Source organism: Zeus faber (assembly GCF_960531495.2).
Source record: "Zeus faber genome assembly, chromosome: 1".
NCBI lineage: Eukaryota > Metazoa > Chordata > Actinopteri > Zeiformes > Zeidae > Zeus > Zeus faber.
This window is the reverse complement of record NC_137193.1, coordinates 37,554,181-37,575,211: the sequence shown is the minus strand read 5'-3', so window position 1 is coordinate 37,575,211 and position 21,031 is coordinate 37,554,181. Positions and strand designations below refer to the sequence as shown.

The 21,031-nt window shown below is 42.5% G+C and overlaps 1 protein-coding gene across 1 annotated transcript; it reads right to left on the bottom strand.

The window, feature by feature from the left end:
* Position 1: 1 nt before the first annotated feature.
* cep135 (centrosomal protein 135) lies at positions 2–20,594 on the bottom strand. The gene is made up of 26 exons (XM_080024188.1): positions 20,532–20,594; positions 19,863–19,990; positions 19,138–19,328; positions 18,824–18,991; positions 18,374–18,515; positions 17,129–17,213; positions 16,911–17,039; positions 15,724–15,939; positions 14,542–14,607; positions 14,041–14,191; positions 13,618–13,862; positions 12,570–12,725; positions 11,893–11,982; positions 11,377–11,442; positions 10,673–10,824; positions 10,068–10,183; positions 9,103–9,257; positions 8,870–8,925; positions 8,237–8,405; positions 7,478–7,588; positions 7,202–7,387; positions 6,120–6,329; positions 5,751–5,953; positions 5,131–5,235; positions 2,329–2,472; positions 2–386 (listed from the first exon to the last, which is right to left on the bottom strand). Exons 2-26 carry the CDS (start codon positions 19,973–19,975, stop codon positions 365–367), a joined length of 3,447 nt encoding a protein of 1,148 aa, XP_079880314.1. The 5' UTR covers positions 19,976–19,990; positions 20,532–20,594; the 3' UTR covers positions 2–364.
* Positions 20,595–21,031: the final 437 nt, after the last annotated feature.

Below are 21,031 nucleotides of genomic sequence, written 5' to 3'. Positions count from 1 at the left end.
TTCACTGTTGTTCTGTTTTATTGTTCATTAATAATTTAATAACTTATGCATCATTTCACAAACATGCGTATCCAACACAAACACCACAGAAACCAAATTTGGTTAAAGTACTGTTAATACATTTTGAAGCCCAACAGTTTGTAAAGCATTGTACTCATCGTTTGTTTCAGACATTGGCACCAAACTCAGTGGAGGGATTTGGACGTTATCTTCTCTGAGCAACGAGACGTTAGAAAAGCTACGGGCGGGGCTCCTGCCGCCATCGGCGCTAGCACCCAAACGTTCACGGGCGCAGAGTTCTCATGGACAGACATGAGGCTTCCAGAAGGTTCTGGCATGTTTCAGCAGCTCAGAGTCTCTGGTGCTACTCCCTGAAGCTCACGCTCCTGGGGAGATACAAACACAGATTGGTGTAAAATCAGCACACAGGGAGGAGGGTCCAAGGCCGTAGTCACTGCCTTCTTACTGTGTTAGGTCAATGCATGGCTGCAGATGGGATCAACTAGTCTAGCTCCTGTGAAATTAGGGAAATACACCTTCCAGCATCTCTACATTTGGTATTACCATAAACTGTAACTACTGTACTGGAGTTTCCCAAAACAACTGCAGTGTCCCTTTTACCAAGTGGGGACCGCTAAACCTGCGCAGATAACACAAAAAGCAACGGTCTAATTCACAAAGCGCTCACAAACGGTGAAATGCACCCCTTGCTGCGCTGCCACGCAAAGAGCGACTCAGTGCTCCGGCGCTATTTGCACATATTTAAATGAGGTATCATTCATACATTTGGTGCGAAAATTGGCCCCTATCTATGCAAATGAGCCTCAATGCAAAAAAACATTCAATTCAACACCGGCCCTAATAGCCACACCCAGTTAGTGTGAAATCATTACCGAGAGTTGGTGGTAACTGATAGAAAAAAAAAAAAAAAAAAGACAAAAGGCTGCTCCCTGACCCTGCATTTATAAGGGGCGTCACGCCCAGACTTTCCAGTGATCTATCAAGAATACTGACATTATTATAATTATTACTGTCGCGGGCATTCGAAGGTAGCGATGCCTTGAATGAGCAGCAGACGGTCAAAATCAAAAATGTCAAAATGCACTCCAAAAGCAACTTCTTGAAACTTTGAAAAATTCATTGTACAAAAAAGGCGTTTGGGATGATTTGGGAAAATAATCGAATTGCAATTTTTTTAAGACTAATATTGCGATTTAGTATGTGATTTTTTTTTTTTTTTTTTGCGATTTCAGGGTTAGAGAGTTACGGAGAAAGTGTCCCCATTACGTACGGTTTTGTTCCATACAAAGACGTAAAATAGAATAAAAATACACTCTTCTGGCACGCTCATCACAGGCAGGCACATTGCTGATACGGCCCTCGTTGGTACCATCAGAGAGGGAGACAGGTGCGCAAACTCGCTCCCTCTCTGCCCCCCCTCCTCTCAGGTTGGCGCGCAAGATCGCGGCCTTCGGCCTGCACTGAAAAAATGAACTTTGTGGTAGAGTAATTACTACAATGTAATATTAAGATACAGTGAGAACTAGAATTTGTTTTTTATTCTAGATTCACCCATTCTATTTAAATGTTTTACAGTCACTGCACATTAACCTAAAAATACTAAGTACATTTTAATAATATATATTAAGTATAGCGTGTCAGAATCCAAGCATCTCTGTAATCAGACGCAAAACAAGGGAAAATTCCACTCAGCAGCAAAACTTTATGGGCGTGTTTGCACTGTCATATCATTAGTGCAATATTTTTGTGAATCCGCGGCCCAGATAGCGGGCACAGGTGACGCACAATTCATGGTGCTATTCACGGCCACAATCCACTCTTCGTGAATTCGCCCCTCAGTGATGGATCGGTCAGGTTTACCTGGCAAGGTGGAGATGCTTATATTGTCTTTGTGAGTCAGTCGCTCCAAAACTTGCAAGTTACAAACTTTTGAGTTGTTTTTTTATTATTATTAAAATTGCTGGAATTGCGATTAAGAATTGGAAGTCGAAGCTATCTTTTTTTTTGCCACTACCAATGAAAAGCCATATGTCATCACTTGCCTATCAGAGAAACAACTGGAAATATTTGAGTACACACCTATTTAGTTTTCAGAGAGAGCTCAAAGTTACAAACAACCAAATAAATAAATAATGAAATTCTGCTTTTGCTTTGGATCTGGTAATAAGTCGATGTGATGATGTGCCGACAGCGTCTTAGGCGCCGCCTCCTCGTGGCGACGAGATTAAGGTCTGTTGATTTGGACATTTAATGTGTAATAGTTGACGGAATTGAGCAAAATTACAAGTGTTCGGATCTCAGTCTTACTTTTCTGCCATCCGGTCGCTCAAGTGCTCCGTGGCTCGTAGGATGGAACGTTCTGGAGTGGACGGATGAGGGCTGAGCGGAGAGGAAGATCGCAGGGAGGAGAAAGAAACGCCATGACGACGCATCTCCTGGACCGCCCTCTCACTGAGGAGAGAGAGGCAGGCATGGGGCAGAGGGAGAGTTGAAGAGAAATAGAGAAAACAGTGTTGGAGGTAGAGGAGGATAAATTATTAAAAAGGAGAAGGGGGAGAGAGACAGAGAGGGATAGAGAGACATGTTACAAATATGTTAGAATTTCACAAATCTCCCCTGAAATTATTATATTTATTTTTAATATTCAAATGTATTTAAATTTTAATGTTCAAATTTAGTAGGTGGGGCTTAGGCGCGGTTCGGCAGCTCCGATCAGAGCGATATTTTTTCCAAACAAAGCAAATAAAAACTCCAGATGTATTTCATTTAGTCAGTTTCCAGCTGCTGCGGAGTAGATTGCAGAACGCTCCTCAAAAAATCCCACCCGCGTTCTTGCGGCCTGCTGGCAAATGCCCCGTGGCTCAGTGCGGTCCGCGAGCCAGTAGTTGGGAACCTCTACACTAAAGGACATTCCGTTGGTGATGGTCGGGTTTATTTCCCACTTTCATCGCCACATCTGTGAAATTACTGGACATTCTGGTCAAAGTCAAAGTCTATTCATATTTATTTTATAGCACCTTTAAAACAACAGCGGTTGACCAAAGTGCTGAACAGGGTTAAAATACCAAGTACACAAATAATGCAAAAGCAAATAATGTAGAAACATCAAACAAAAATAAAAAACATAAGAAAAGAAAACAACAGACATAACATAAAATAGTAAAAGAAAAAGTAAAATAATTGCAGCACACCAGGAGATGAGGTCGGGGTGTAAAGTTCAACTTGAATTAAAAGCCAACGAGAAGAGATGGGTTTTCAATGGTGATTTCAAAGCATGTAGGGTCTGCGCAGATTTTTTGTTAATGGGAAGCTTATTCCACAGTGAAGGGGCAGCCACCGCAAAAGCTCGGTCGCCTCTGTTCTGTTTCATAGATCTTGGAATATCCAACAGCATCTGGTTTGTCAACCTCAATGATCCAACTGGAGTACGACGATGCAGGAGTTAGATAATGTGGCACCAGCCCATTAACTGCCTTAAAAAAAAAGCAATAAGATCTTAAAATCAATCCTGAAACTGACAGGAAGCCAGTGGAGGGAGGCCAATATTTGAATGGTTTATTTTTCCTGTCGGAAGACGAGCAGTTGTGTTTTGTACTAATTGCAGATGGTGACGAGACGACTGCTCAACGCTAACATGCAGAGAATTGCAGTAGTCTCAACGAGATGTAATGAAAGCATGAATCACGCTCTCAAAATCCAAGCGAGAGAGATAGGCCTTAATCATGGCAAGAAGGCTTAACTGAAAAAGAGCTAGATTTGACAACTGAACTAATCTGTTTATCAAGTTTGAAGGAGCTGTCTAAAGTCACACCAAGATTCTTAAGATTCTCAGTCTTATTTTCGTTGAGATGAAGGAAGTTCAAGTCCATCCAAGTTTTGATATCTTTTAAGCCGTTCAGAAGAGGCTGCATTAAATCAATGCTTTTTGTTTTTAAATCGGCAGATAGATTTGTATATCATCAGCAAAGCAATGAAAAGGGATATTGTGTTTCTTAAAAATTGATGGCAAGGCAGCATATACAACGAAAAGAGGACGGGTCCCATAATTGAGCCTTGCGGGACCCCACAGGTAAGTGCGGCTGTGGCGGAAGAATATTCGCCGGGGAGAACCGAGAAACATCTATCCGTCAGGTACGACTGGAACCATTTTAGGGCAGTACCTTTGATGCCTACGGAGTGCTCAAGACGTGATAAAAGGATCGTACGATCCACAGTGTCAAAGGCAGCTGACAAGTCTAAAAGCACCAGAATAGCAGAGTTCCCTGAAACAGCAGTTCGGATTAGATCATTAAAAACTCTTAAAAGAGCTGTTTCAGTGCTTTGGCGTGGTTTAACCCCAGAATGAAACGTCCCATGAATGCCATGGTTGTCCAAAAAGACGCACTGTCACTTGTACACGCAGTGAAGCGCTGGAGGAGAGGGAGACCGGCGGTGCGCGATTGAGACTTTGCACAGTTAGCGGATAATTTCTCTCTAATGTGTGTTCAGTGTGCAACAAATGGGATGAATTTATGTTGAACTTTATTGTTCATCACATGTGAATTGATTCACTAACGTAAGCAAATTTATATTTATAATTGATAATCAATTATAAATATTAAAAAAAATACAGAATCGAACAGCAATTTCAGCATTCGAATAGCTTATTTTTTGAATAGTCTAAATTCTATTTGAATTTTGTTACTGCTGCCCTAAAATACAGTATATATTGTAAACATCAATGTTGTCAGAGAACAGTCCAAAAAGTTGTTGAATCTGCGCTCTGTGATTACATGCGGGGATGTTTGTAGAGGACAGAGGGACTCTTTCTGACCGTCTCCGACCAGACGTCACTGAGAATCATTGATTCTTTCTTTAATCGCTCTCCTGTCATTCATTCAAAACAACACTGCTACATTCAACAAGTTTAACGCAACAAAGAAAGCGTAAAATGTGATATTTTACAGATATATATTATATCCCATGACCCTGTATTGATATAAACACTCATGAGCATCGAAACAGTCAACCCATATTACTGAAGTCTTTTCATCTGTTCAGTATCAGGGAGTGGAAAATAAAAGTAAAGTTTGTTTACAGCCAATGTGTGGAGTCATCTTGTGAACTCACCGCTCGAAGCGTTCGGTGGTCAGCTGCCTCTTCAGGACGTCCAGCTCTGTCTGCAGCTGAGATGCTCGACCTCGGAGCTGGGAGATCTCCCTGGCATACTCTGTACTGCGCGCACACAGACATACAACATTAATAATATTTCTCTGCCGTCTTGTATTTCCTTGAGTATTTGACACGGAATTCATCTTGAAGTGGAAGTGTCAGCAGATTATAGATCTGTCTACACCATGACTAATTACTGTTAAGTAAAAGTAATTCAGCACAAACACTTACAGTACCAAGTAATCAAATCTACAAAGTTGTATAAAAACAATACCTAAGTTTAGTTAAGATGATGTCAAGGAGTCCCACTCCTTGACAGGTGTCATTGAGTGAGATGATTAATGTTATTCACTTTACCTGTCAGTGGCTTCTAAGGGGTAGAAAAGATGTTAAAAATATGTGATTACATTATCTAAGCAGTTATCCAAGTTATACCAATTGAATTCCTGTGAACTTGGGAAACAACTTCCAGCACAGCTAGGCTAGCTGAACCCCTGCAGCCTTGCATTATGCTCACACAGTTAGCATGCAGCCTGTCAACATCTCAGTACTGGACCCACGAATCGGACGTGTCTTACGCTTTGCTGTCGGCCAGCGTGAGGCGCTCTCTCAGAACTTTAAGCTCCGCCTCCTTCTCGGTGGCGCTTAGGTGCATCTGGAAATCTTTCTGACGGTTGGTGGAGAGCAGCGCCTCCAGGTTCCGCACGGCAAGCCGCTCGCTGGCCAGCTGCTTCTTCAGCAGCTCCAGCTCCGAGCGAACGTCCTCCAACTCCCCTGTCACCTTGGAGACAGACATGTAACTCGCATGTTAGACGGAGCAGAGCAGACGCTACAGGGTCCTATAGTTTTCTGGGGGTCTTTTGGGGGACAGGTATAGAGTGTTTTCTGGGGGTCCTTAACAGTGTTTTCTAGGGGTCTCGTACAGAGTGTTTTCTGGGGGTCCATACCCTCTCCAGCTCCATGCTCTTGGAGGTGAGCTGTCGTGCTGTCAGCTCCTTCCCAGAGTCCAGTTTGACGCAGAGCTCTCTGACGGAGGCCACATCCGAGAGGAGCGCGGCCTTCTCCTCCTGCACCGCCTGCAGCTCCGCCTCCAGACGGGACGCTCCTCGCACCAGCGACGACGCCCTCCCCTCGTATGCCTGCAGGGCCTGCATGTGCTGCACAGAGGGTTGGAAGCTTACATTACAGGACATGTCACTAGGGTGAAGGAGAAGCTAAGAAGGGAAGTGTGCACATTAACGGTTGCCCAGATGCTATAGGCAACCAGAATTGAGCCACTGGCAACTATTGCTTTTGGTCTGGTTGCCCAGTTGTCAAACACTTCTCATATGTTAAATAATAAGCAACATATACCTATTTGTTGAGAAACTGAAAATGTAATAATCAGGAATCCAAGTGAAACGTAAGTGTTGTTAAACCTAGTTTAACATAGTTCAAACTTCAGTGAAGATATTGACGATGGCATGATTTTCCTAATATTCTTTATATACGACAACTTCTCGACATCCTCTTAATATTGAAATAATATGTTATTAGATTATGAAACTAAATAGGTCAATATAACTAAATTATAAAATTATTACAATTTGGCAACCATTTTGTCAGTCTTGGCAACCAACAGCTGCTTGTTAACCACTTAACAGCCAGTGTCAGGTCCTTTGATTGAATCTATTACATGGGTGAGAAAAAAAACATTGTCCAGAATTTGATATATACCCATTTCTTTATTTTTAATTACTCATTCCAGCTCTTTATGGGATTTAAAATAATTTAATGTGTTGATATTTGTAAGTAAGCAGTTTTTGTCAAAAATGCATCTTCGGTCTGAGCAAAACTTGAATGTCACAAGAGCAGAGATCTTTCATAAAATTTAATACAAGATAAACACAATACAAGATGACCTTATTCACTTAATTATCATCACTGGGTGATAAATTCAGCATATTCATATTAATAGACCTACTGTTTGTACACACACATACGGTATCGTTAACTGTGGTGTTGGGATGGACTGGATTTAACTTCTCACCTGCTGGATCTCTCTTTCCTGGTGGCTGATGGTCTGGCGGAGGTTCCGGCGCTCGGTGTCCGAGGAGAGCAGCTCCAGACGTATGGAGCTGGTGAGGCCCTCGGCTTGTTGGAGCTTCTGCTCCCGTTCCTCCACCTCTGAGTGGGCAAGGCGGAACTGCTCCAGCATGTCCCTGTTCTCCTGCTCCTGCGGAACCAGAGTGAGACGGCAGGGGTTTCCGTAAAAGTTTCAGTATAACGGACTATTAAAAGGTTTTCAGTAGAAGTCTTCTCTTGCCTTGGCAGCCATTAGCTTTTCTATTCGTGAAACTTCAGAAATGTAGGAATGAACTCTCATCTTGAGCTCGTCTTTCTCGTGCAGAGCATCCTCCATTTCCACATGGACCGCCTGAAGAGAGACAGCCAACATTAAAAACAGGGCTGGGCTAAAAAAATGAAATAAATCAATACTCTGATACAATTATATTGTTTCAATCATTTCTGAGTCGATTTAGCAAATTGGAATATCAATACTCTTTTTTGGAAGTTATGCAATATGTTTGTGTGAAATGAAATACTCCAGAGGTGTCATCAGCTACGAGAAATGTGATCGATCGGTGTGATCAGCCGTACCCTCTTTCACAGCGGCAGTGTGAAAGAGGGTACACTTCAGTAATGTTTTATATATTTGTATAAGTACCATACAAACGAGCCTAGTAAAGCAAGTCTAATAGAAAACTTTAAATAGTTAATTTCTGTATTGGACTGAATTTGTTATGTGAAATATGTCTGTGATGCACGTCAGACGGTACACAAAAGGTTGGTAGTAACTGTCATTATGTATAAAATGTAAATAGTGCAATATAGAATCGTGTGTTCCTGCCCAATTCCCAGCTCTATTCAGCTCCAGCTCCTCCTATATTCAGCTGCTAATCAAGCTCCATACTTCAGTGTAACGAACTATGTGACTACTCTTTAATGCTGCTTTGAGACTGAGCCCTCCACTGGACTGTACAGCAGCTCTCTGGCTGCTCTGTTCTCCAGCTGTTTCCTCTACCTGGTTCTCTCTGGTCATGGTGCCCAGGTCGTCCTGCAACCTCCTGTTTTCCCTCAGCGTCACCTCCTTCTCCTTGCTCAGCACTGCCAGCTCCTCCTGCACGGTGTCCAGCTGCCGTCTCAGGCTAGAGATTTCCCTCTCACGGCTGCTCAGCGCCCCCTTCAGCTGTCTGCAGGAAGCACAACTCAGTGTTACCGCCACAGGAAAGTCAAGTAAAAGTCCTCTCCAGTATTACGAGTCGGCTATATGTATGAAGCTGTAAGCTGTCTATATTTTCTAACCTGCAGCACTGGAAAGAATTAAGTAGGGTGTATCGTATTTATATTCGGTAGAGAAGTGAAGCTTATTGTGTGGAATAAAAGATACTTTGCAAATACGTAAAACATCAATGTAACAAAAACAAGTGCACTCAAAATGCGGAGCTTACTGAATCATTAATTAACACACGGATAATCAAATCCAATGTCCAAAGACAGATCAGCCAGCATGTAGATGATAAAGCATTAACTAACTGATTATAATTTGTCAAATGAGAGAATTTGCTCATATAAGAAAATTTAAGATTTAAATTTGAGGTCCACTGCTTTTTCCAGACTGACATGCATACAGCCTGTAAACAGGAAAACCTCTTACCCCAAAGAGCTGTCCAAGGTTGTCACGGTGACTCTGACATCCTCAAGGGTCTTTTCCTGCATGGTAAAAATACAGAAACCATCCACATCATCATTTCATAATGCCCTTCATGCACAATTCGTGCAAAGGGTCTGTTAACAGCCTAGTTAAAATTAAATGTTAAAATCAAGGACCCTGTTTGAACCCTGCAAAACGATTCCACTGAAGCATGACATATGCCAACAGCGAGCTACCTTCCTGGAGAGCTCCTCCTGGACCTCCACCAGCCTCTCAGTCTTCTGGTCCACCTGGTCCTGCAGAGCATCCTTCTCCTGGTCCAGGGCAGCGATGGACTTCTGGAGCACAGAAACCTCCTCCTTGTGGCCGGAGCCCTGACCACTCAGCTCCTCTGAAGAGGGAATTCAGCAAACAGCGGAGTTAAGAGAGTTTTGGGCCACTTAATGTTAATACATTGATTCTATAGCCATCGCTATACATTTTAGACCAAAAGCTGCAAAGTACAACAATAAATTACATTGAATGAGACAATTACATTCAAGGATGTTTGATGACTTTTTCCAGAACTATTTTCCTGTTCTTAAAGACTTCAAACAAAAGTAGATTTGAGATATTTTATTCAACCCCAAATTCCACTCAAGGTTGACTTAGTACATTTTCGCATTGACAGCAGATTTGAAAAACAGGGTACTTTAAGGTGTATTAAGTGCTCCCCTAAAAGAAAGCTGATTTCACAGGAATTTCAGTACTTCAAGTCAAGTACTCAAAGTATCAACCCCATTTCAGGCTCTAGTTGAAATTATACAATCTGGCTTGACCTCCCACTGTGAAATACAATACTTGTTCTGTCTCTTTGTGACTGCAGCATTGCAGTCTATTGTAAGGGTGGAGGTGGAGGTGAAAAATCTTCCACTTTCACTCTCCATTAATGATGCTAGACAGTAGTGTTAGAGAGCATCTGCGCTTTATACCACTGGTTGCCACGGTAACGATCATATGTGACTATTGTATTCTGAAAACAATCAGTAAAATTGTGGATTAATTAAGCATTGTGTTTTTAAAATGAATTTGCAGGCCGAGATTAAACAATATAACATGGAGCAGGCCGCACTAAATTGTCTCGCCAGCCAGATGCGTCCAGGCCACCGGTTTGAGACCCTTGGTCCAATCTTTACAGGCCGGTGAATGTGTCGTAGTTCACCTATTCTGTCCTCCAGCTGGAGGATGTTCTTCTGGGCGGCTCGGAGCTCGCTGTTCTTGACGGAGTGTCGGTGCTGGAGGTCACACAGTGACTGCTCCATCTGGTCCTGGAGCAGCCTGAGCATGGAAACATGCACGTCACAAGCAACTCAGAGGGAGGTTGGCAACACACTCACCATGTGACCAAGTTGACATTTCAGGATAAAACAGACACGCAAGCTCAGCTTTAACTGGACAATAAAACATACACACATAAAAAAAGAGGAGAATACATTTGAAAATTATAATGATATTTGGGTTTGAAAGATAGGTAGGACTTTTTCCGCTTAAATTATAAACCACCGGTCACAAATCAATTGAAATATTACATTTCTGTATTAGACTGAACTTGTTCCGTGAAATATTTTGTAATGGACGTCAGATGGTGAAACTGAGAAGTTGGTAACAATTATCATTATAAATATATCTCATAAATGTCAAGATATAGAATCGTCATCTTGAACCTTTGTATCGAAATCGAATCGTGACAAATAATCTCTTGAACTTGAACTTGAGATCAGGCCTAATAGACACGCGTTGCTATAGAAACCGAAGAGTGGATCCAACCTAAGAGCACTGGACTCTGCCCTCTGCTGGGCAATCTCCTCCGCGGTCTGGAGCAGAGCACTGGACCGAGCCTTCAGCTCATCCTCCACCGCCTCCCGGTTCTCCTTCAGGACCCGGACCTGGGACCGCAGGTCCGACCGCTCCCACTCCCACTGCACCAAGCCACACACACACAGCAACAGCATCCACACACACACACACACACACACACACACACACACACACACACACACACACACACACACACACACACACACACACACACACACACACACACACACACACACACACACACACACACACACACACACACGTTAATGATACATTTACTGACGCATGATAATTGTGAACTAGATTCAGAAATATCAATAATACTACTATCGGTGGGTATTATAAGAAAAATAAACAAGTTGAAGTTTATAATAATCAAGAATATATATATATATATATATATATATATATATATATATATAATTATTTTTTTTTTAGTGCTTTTCAGAATTGTGCAAAATAATTAAACCGTCAACTGTGTATAAAATGGACAGTATGAATATTAGTTTATTCTAATAGAGCTGTTTTGAAGCCAAAAACATGTTATTGTTTCTTCATTTGAACGTTAGGTGGTGACTAGTCTTTTCGGAATCATTCTTCTGGGCTGCTCACTACTGAATGTGACATATTTTGGATTAAAATGGAGGCCTCACACTCTTCACACTGTTTTCCAGATCTAGGATCCTCCTCTCCTCCGCCAGGGCTGAAGTCTGGGCGGCCTGAAAAAAGAAAAGACCCCACAATGGTTTCTCAGTTTCTCATATTCCAAGACTTTCCCATGACTCAAAGGCAACATAAAAATCCACGTTTTCCAATACTGAAAACATATTTCAGCGTTTTTTCTTTAAGAAAGAAATATACTCATGCTGCATAAGCATCATAAAAAACTGACAATGGAAATCAACTGCAAATACATTATTTGCAGGATTTGTATTTGAAAATGTTAATACTACCATATACCCAAAGGTGGAAAATAAAAGTTTTATCTTATTTTATAATTACTGAGCCCTATTGTAGTTTTAAAACATATTCACAATTATCGTTGAATGATTAAGACTGAAACTGTCTGATGGTGTGTTAGAAGTGGTTGAAGCAGCATTGAACAGGTGAAGGAGACGAGGTGTGGAGACCTTTAATCGTTCTCTCAGAGAGTTCCGTTCTGCAATGACCTGATGGAGCTCGTCCTCCGCCTGCGCTCCGTTCTCCTGCAGCTGCTGGAGCTCAGTGGAGGCTGCTGCAGCGCTGAGGTCGTCCCGCAGCTGAACACACAGAGAGAGGTCTGGTCCATGTCTCTTCAGGGGAAACTTTCATTTAACCATCCATTCATTCATTCCGGTATTTAAATTATGCTCGAGTGGAAACTTAACTAAAAGTTGAAATTCCCTCTTTTCCAGGAAGCAATTCACTGTCCAAGGAATTCAAATGTTCAAAATAAACACTTTTGTTTTCCATTCACTAGTTCAACAAAATCAAACTGAAAAAATGTGCATGTCAGGAAAAATTATCACAACCCAAACGTTTTGTTCTGGAGGGTACTGCTAAATATCTGCTCAAATGATTCAAGTACTGAGGTAATTTAAAGTAGAATATTTTGAAATACACCTTCTTGATTTGACAACACATGCATAACATTTGTCCCTGAAGTGATGCTCACAGAATGGTTGAGATATTCCAAAGGTTCAGACCTCATGGCGTGTTTAGTTGTAAATCTGAGCATGCTCAGTAGTTTATTTCTAGATCTTTGCTCTATATACTGTATATCGGAACAGGCGCAGTAATTTAGTTCCATATCTTTCTCTCATTTCATAAAACAGAGACCCACAGTCTGTTTTTTCTTGAAACCGACCTGTCTGAGTTGCGTTCTCAGCTGGTCCCTCTCAGTGTGCAGGGCTTTCACGTCTGTCTGGATGTCCTCCATGTGCTGCTCAAACCCGACCAGAACGTTCCTGAGCTCGTCTCGTTCCTTCACGACACAAGACAGGTCCGCCTCCACGACGTACCTCTGAGGGACAAAAGCCGTTATGGTCTCAAATTAAACCCAGTTAAAAACCTGCATGTCCACCACTCAACTTGGGTCATATGGGAGATTGGAATAGGATAACCGAATAAAACTACAGTTTTTAACAATCTAAAACTTTCTAATATATCTACCCACATATTGACAGTTTGACAAAAAATGGCATTTACGGTTCTTTTTTTCTATTAAATTGGTGGGTGGTGGCACATTTTTATTTAATTTCTATTATTGATTTGTATATTTCACAAATCTTATTTATTATTTATTTTTTTTACAAGGCAATTTACCGATATACACCAATCAGCCACAAAATTAAAACCACTGACAGGTGAAGTGAATAACATTGCTCATCTCGTTCCAATATCACCTGTCAAGAGGTGGGATATATTAGGCAGCAAGTGAACAGTCAGTTCTTGAAGTTGATGTGTTGGAAGCAGGAAAAATGGGCAAGAGTAAGGATCTGAGCGACTTTGACAAAGGCCAAATTATGATGGGTAGACGACTGGGTCAGAGCATCTCCAAAACGGCAGGTCTTGTGGGGTGTGATGGAAGGAGGTGGCCTGGTATGATGAATCACGTTTTCTTCAACATCATGTGGGTGGCCAGGGTTAGGGTCCGGCCGAGCATCTGTGGGATGAACTGGATCATAAAGCCGGGTCCATGAGGCCCAACTCGCAACTCACAGAACTTAAAGGATCTGCTGCTAACGTCTTGGTGCCAGATACCACAGGACACCTTCAGAGGTCTTGTGGAGTCCATGCCTCAATGGGCCAGAGCTGTTTTAGCAGCACTAGGGGGAGCTACACAAAATTAGTGGTGGTTTTAATGTTGTGGCTGATCGGATATTGTCTGTAAATATTTACTAGAGGCCACTGACCCTGGTTCCACGGGTCCTGGGGCTCCGACCCCTGCCAGGGCTGTGAGTGGGGCTGAGGGCCGGGCTGAGGGCCGGGCCACCTGGTCCCCCTCTGACCCCTCGATAGTGCTCGACCTCCTGGCGGTAGCGGTCCCTCTCCTCCTCCAGGCTGTGGACGAAAGCGTCCAGACGGGATGGCGACCGCTCACGACGGCATACACCGTGCACAGACCGCAAGCTCTCCAGCTCCAGGACCAGTTCCCTGTCTGGGAGGAGACATTGTGAGTTGCTACATACACTTGCCGAAGCCCAACTGATGGAAACTTACCGAGTCACATTTTATTGTAAGGTCTGTTGTCTTGAAATGTATAATATTGAACCCATGGATGAGCTGGACTTATCTCCCACTGATGTTCAATTGAGCAGCAGAGTTAACAGGCTCACCTGTCGCCGTCATCTTCTCTATTTTCTCCTGGAGCCTGAGTTTCTCCTCCTCCAGGAAGTTCACCAGACCCTCCAGTTTGTCGTTCCGCTGTCCCAGTTCTCCCAGTTGGTCCCTGATACGATCCTTCTCGTAGTCCCCCTCAGACTGCTCCTGGATTAGAAACGAGTAATCATCTGTCAACACTCAAGAGTCCAAACAGAAAACCGCCCTCATCCGTTCGGTCATATTCAGCGGCCAAATACATTTAGCTTTAATATGCCCCCAAGCTTTTTTTGCCAATGGGGTAAATAAAGATAATAGTTAGAAAGTTACAAATTAAAGTGAGATAAATTATAAAGCCCATATAACAAAGTTCATAATCCATTATTCAACAAAAAGTACAGATCACTAGCACTAGGCACATTAGGTACTAGGCACTAGGTTAATTTAGTATATTAAAAAGCAGCATGTCATGGTGAGTGAAGCACAAGTGGTTAGTTTGGATTTCAAAAAACTCATACCCTTCTTATTTTTTTGACGAGATCCTCTAAGTCCTCGATAGTTTTCTGTTGCCTTTGAATTTCCTCCTAATGAGAAAAAAACCACAAGGTTGGTTGAGTTTTCTGAGCGTCACCGTGATTTAAAGGTTGTATCAGTAAGAATTTCCCTGCTCAGTCTACAAACAGACTGAAGCTTGGAAGAGCGCTTGATAGATTGTAGACTCCACTTGGGCTAATGATTTGGGAAAATAATCGAATTGCAATTTTTTAGATCAATATTGCAATTGCAATTTAGTATACAATTTTATTTTAAGTTCCTTATTATTATTATTATTATGTTATCCTTATTATTCACTAAACACAAGAAATAAATCATTCTATAGTATGACCAACACAAAAATGGATAAAGTCAACATATAAACTGTTCTTTCCTTTAGGCGAGGTCTACGTGTTATGACGAAATTAGATGAACAGATGCATGAATTGATACGAATAACATGTCTATATTTAACTACTGAATTGTAAAAATAAAGTGTTTCAGCAGAAATGTATTTTTTATAAATAATAATGTTGTATGCATATGTCCACATGTGCTCCATGTGCTCATTGACAGCTTTATATTCATTCAATTTAAAAAAAAAAAAAAAAAGTAATAAATAAAATTAAATAAAAATTAAATGTTTAAAAAAAAAAAGTTATTTGCGATGTCGGTTTGAATTTGAATAATCGTTCAGCCCTAGACTCCACTGTCAATGGGATTGAGACAAGGTTTTCTGGTGTTGAAAATGCTGTCGGTCACTGATAGCTGGCAGGATTCTTCCCCCAAGAGTGGAAAATCTTACTGATACAACCTTGAACCTTGATCATATTTTCCCCCTTCCCTCTCGTTAGGGATGGGGGACGAACAATAACTTTCATCATAGAATATCTTTATGATAACTCTACTGTATGAGTTAAATTCAGACCATAAGACGACAGTGAAGTAAAATAAGGATGCTTAAAATGATGCAAGTGCTCACCACGTGTTATCTGAAATCAAACAGACATCTTGAATATTTACCCATCAGTCTAAAACTGACAATTTATTTCTATATTATGGAGGATGGACAGGAATTCACATTTTTGATCCAAACACATTATTTTGTTATTAAAACTAAATCTTATGGATTGTCTATTGTCCCCCCCAGATTCTGGTCTCATCACCTGAGCCTCGAGCAGCTCCTGGTCGGCCGACTCCAGGACCCTCTCCTGGTCCCTCTCCATCTGCTGGGCCATGTGATCGATGTGGCTGAGCTCCTGGCACAGCTCCTGGTTCTTCATGGAGAGGTCGGCCACCTCGCTGGATGCGTCCTGCTTCTTCTGCTGCAGAGCCTCCACCTTCTGCTCCAGCGTCCTGTTGGCTGCCTGCAGGTACTCGATCTGAGGAGATAAAGGGACAGGTACCCAGTTTGTCCACTTTTATGTCCATCCAACAATATATATATATTTTTTAAGTGTACTAAATTTCTCATGTTGTGCTATTATTTTGAAACACTGTTTCCAAATGTGGCTATAATGACTTTAAATTAAATCAAATCTCTTCAGATCACTTGCTAGACTCCAGCTTTCCACATCAGAGCTCACTGCAACGTTATGTTTGGGTGGGGCTAAACGACGAAGGAAAAAGTGGACCCTGAACCCATTCCAGCTGAGAATAACTGCTGTAGGATGTGTAAGATAACCCTGACAGAGTGATCAGGTCTTAAATCACTCTGAAGGTGGTTATTTTGCAATAATGAACGGCTAGCTGCACATTATCCAATTTATTACACAGCCATTTACTAAATGAATGAAAAGATTGACACAGAATATTGATTTGTAATAATTTTATAACTACTATGTCTAGTTTAAGAGCTTCCACTAAGAAAAAAAATCAACAACAGCATAGCAACACTGGAGCAACGTAACTTACTATTTGCCCTACAATAAAACAACAAAATGGTCTACATATGACCTATTTACTGTTATTAATGTTAAATTGTATATATACATTAATCATTACAATGAATCATGCTGAATGAGACGTTTGAGATTGATATTATGTCTGTATTCATCCCTTCAAGTCGTCCATTGTAGATTCAAGGTTGCCTAACTAGGTGGCACCTAGTGTTAGCATTAGCATTTAGGCAAAGTGATACGAGGTATGTGGAAACAAGAGAAGTGGTTGCCCGTGGCAACTGTCCTAACCAACAAATCAGTGGTGATTATTCAGAAATAACCGACCGCTGATTGCCACTATTGGCAAATCAGAAAGTAGTATTTCACAGTGTAACAAATTACTTTATTATTGAGCGATCTCAAGTTTGACAGAGGCATGGTTGTACTGCACCTTTGAAAGCCCCTCCACTGACCTGCAAGTTGAGGTGGGCGATCAGCTTCTCGTTGCTGATGTGCTGAGCCTCAAGAGAGATGACATCGTACGGTCGACCCCCTTCCAGAGCGCGATTCAGACGCTCAACTTCTCTGTCGCGCTCCTCCACCTGACGGCAGGTTTCAGAAAACACACGGTAGCAGCTAGCCACACACCCACAAGTTCATGTTTCGACCGAGTGAAACGTTCTGTTCTCACCTGAGTCTTCATGTGATCCATGCACTCCTGAGCCTTCTCCAGGTCCAGTCGCAACTTGAAGATGTCATCCTGCAGCTCTTGGATCCTAAAAATTAAAAGTCTTGTTAAACACTGACATTTTTTCTCGTCTCTTATTAAAAGTAATAACAATAATACCCCTTTCCCAATGCACCAAAAACCCAGTAACACCCAGTAACATCCGGCGTTTGTCAACAGTGGGAAAGGAAAAACCTGGGTCTCAGTCCCGGGTCAAATGAGCCGGCAATAGACCTGAGTTTTAATCAGCTGCACCTCCGATCAGCTATGATGGCCTTGATATGAACAGGACACCAGGCGAGTCGACCCCACTAATTTTGTCCCCTTTACCATGCGACACGCGGTGAAATTCCGGACGCTGGTGCATAAATAGACAGGAATATCCGTGTACCATTCCATCATTTCTTGTCCCATTTGGAATCCAAAATCAAAATCAGAAGTTATTGACTTTTTCCCGCATGGGGGACTGTGAAATGTTGCGAGTCAGGGGATCGCACCGTGGGCAGCACAGCGGAGAACCCCCATGCTCCCCGGCGTTCTGCGCTCCCTACTGCCGAAGGACCAGCGCGCGCCAGCAGCATGGAGTATCCGTGAGTGGGTGCTCCAGCCTCTCTTCTCTTTAATCTATAGTGTTGTGTTGTCCATGAGTGATCCGATTCTTTTGAAAGGCTCAAATACTTTTTGTTCAAGTTTAACAGTTTTATGTCTCCTCTGCTGTTTTGTTCCCAATCACACAGGAACCCAGACACACTTCTGGCGTGTTTGTGACGTCGAACGTGACGCACCAGAAAAAAACAAACGGCATTTCTGCTGGCAGTGGGGAGGCGTCCATCGCCTTTTTTAGCGGGTTAAGTCAACGCCACATTATGGTGTGAAAACGTTATAAGTATTTTTCCAGGGGGATCTTTAGGTGTAGTAGCCAGTTTGCATTCCTGTCTATCAATTTGATTGATTTGATTCATTGAATAGTCTGACACATGTCAGTCATCAGAAATGTTGACTGATGCAGAATAACTTGGTTTTTTTAAACAAAAGTAAATTAATAAATAAATAAATAGATAAAATCTGATAGTATTTATATTAAAATTAAGCCCCCATAAATATAAATTCAAGACAATTAAATTACTTTTAAGGCCTTTTACAGACTCCTGAAGGACCTGCAGCCACCCTGTGATAGTCTCTACTGAAGTTTAGAGGTAAAGCTCAAACCTTCCATCGGCCAGATGCAGCAGATCGGCAACGTACGGGTCGTCAGGCTGCGACACAGGATATGAGGTGGAGCTGGGCGCAGGTAGCAGCTCGTCGATCTGCATCCGCTGCCGTCTGAATGGGATGCTGAGCTTCTTCCCACCTGGCCAGAAACAGAGTAAACACAGGAGGTCATGTGCCGTAGTCACGCCCCTCCACGTCATTTTATTAGTTATTAGTAGAGTTTAAAGGAATTGTGTGTTAAATCTAGTACCACTCTACCTCCCTCTATACACTGTAGGGAACTGATGAGGGAATCCACCATTTGTAATGAATGGTGGATTCCCGTTTATGATAAATATCTTGATCAAAATACATTTGACTCTTTAATTTATCACTACTGAGACTAGAAACAAGACAACAAAGACATTTATCAGTTTTTCCCCCATAGATCAGCAGAGGCAGGTGTACCTGGGGTCTGCACCACAGCTTGCATGTTCTTCTCCTGCAGCTGCTGGATGCGTTCGGCTTTGGCCTTGCCGTCTTTCTCCAGGCAGCGCACCTTGTGCACGTACTGGTTGTTCAGGAACTTCAGGTCCGTCGTTTCATGGTCCAGCTTCCTGACGTGAGCTTTGAGCTCTGAAACAAGATGGAGCGCATTCATGTGAGAACCCATCAAGCCCTTAGTTGTGGAAACGAACAAAAATGCTTCTCCAACATCATAACTATCCAAAAGATGAACATGGTTGACTCCAGCACAAAAGTGCATGTCTTCCACCTCTCACCTCTGCAGATCCTGTCCTTCTCCTCCTTCAGCTTGAGGAGGCTGAGGTGCAGCTCGTTGTTCTCCTTAACCAGACGGGCGTTCTCTGTCTTGTAGGGCTCCAGCATGGCGTCCAGGTTCCTGTTGTCCTTCTCACTCTTCCCCGCCAACACTTTGGCATTTCGCAAACTCTCTGTCGTGTGCACCAGATCACTGCGAAGCAGGGCGGAAGTAGATCTACTCAGTAAAACACCCACAGCAGAGTTTAAAACGCATGTTAAAGTGTATTTGACCGGCCAGGGGACATACTCAAAGGCTTAATGTGAAATGGCTTAAGAACGCAAAAACATCTTGAACATTTTATGGATATATATGTTTTATGTCATTACGAATTTTTTGAAGATCATTACGTTTACAGCTAATATGAGCTTAATGGGACCTACATGACCGAAAATCTAAACAAAATTACAAAACAACATTTTATTCAGGTCAGAGGACAAATTGATCTTCTTTCAGCCAAAATTAATTCTTAAGAGAAATTATTTTCTCCTATTTTACTTTCACCAATGGTTGTAACAATGGTGCCGTGCAACCGGTTGAAAGTTCTTGAATCTTGAAGCTCTGGGTTTGTAACTCGTTAAGCCACATCAAGCCTTCCAGACCGCCCCCCCCCTGGCGCCCCGCCGGCTCTCTCTCTCTCTCCCCCGCCCCTGGTCAGAGGCCGCAGGCGGCGGCTTTCAATCCCACCTGAAGAGCTTCTCGACCAGTGGTAAACTCTCGATGCCCAGCGGCTGTCGGAACCCCAGCTGGTCCAGGCGCTTCCTGAGGTTGAGGAACCTTCTCTCCGCGGTGCTGCTCATGGCTGCGGCCTGACGCTACATTTCATTAAAACACACACACACACACACACACACACATACATACATACATACATATACACACACACACATACACACACACACACACACATACATACACACACATACATACATACACACACACACACACACACATATACACACACATACACACACACACACATATACATACATACACACACACACACACACACACACACACACACATATACATACATACACACACACACACACACACACACACACACACACACACACACACACACACACACACACACACACACACACACACACACACCCCGACTAGTTAGCTTTTGGGTGTAGCTGGGTTGCTACTTTGACCGGAAGTTAGCATCTAGCTAACGAACTGGTTTGAAATGCAGCTTTACGGCCCCTGAAGTAAACAAAGGAGTATGTGCTGGTGTTGGTAAAGTCCTAGTTCAACCGTTAAGTTAGTTATTATAACGAGCAGCGGGCTAATTAGCGGTTAGCTCCGACTGCTAACTATCACAGGATATTTAACTTTATAGTTACGCACCTTCTTCACCAGAAACAGCCGCTAAGATTTGCCGACGTTGAACGGAAGCTCCGCTAGTTTGTGGCTTCACCCCGTGTCGTCATAGTCTCGCTCTTTCTTGGCTAAAATGGTGTAAAATCCGTGCGCGTGCGGTGAAATGTTTTGAAAAGAGCGCCCCCGCCGACGACCCTGGTCACCATGGAAACGGGACTCAGCGGAACCAGGAAGTGTCCTGGTGAGCGGCGTTTCCTTGGGGGCGGGACCGGGGCTGTCGGCGCGTTCAAGCCGAACTGGAGGTGGGAGCTACGTTCATGCCATTGTGCGAAATATATGTAAATAAATGCATACAACACATGCTACTATCAAATCCATTGTGGATTTCATAAATGTGACTGTGTGTGTGTGTGTGTGTGTGTGTGTGTGTATATATGTGTGTCTGTGTATATATGTGTGTGTGTGTGTGTATATATATATATATATATATATATATATATTTATATATGTATATGTATGTGTGTGTT

Excerpts from the sequence above, each read along its gene's own strand:
- cep135 (XM_080024188.1), bottom strand. The coding sequence starts at position 19,975 with ATGAGCAGCACCGCGGAGAGAAGGTTCCTCAACCTCAGGAAGCGCCTG. Across the intron at positions 8,406-8,869 it reads ACCTTGGACAGCTCTTTGGG|ACAGCTGAAGGGGGCGCTGA; the intron begins GTAAGAGGTTTT and ends TGCTTCCTGCAG. Across the intron at positions 387-2,328 it reads AGCGACCGGATGGCAGAAAA|GAGCGTGAGCTTCAGGGAGT; the intron begins GTAAGACTGAGA and ends GTATCTCCCCAG.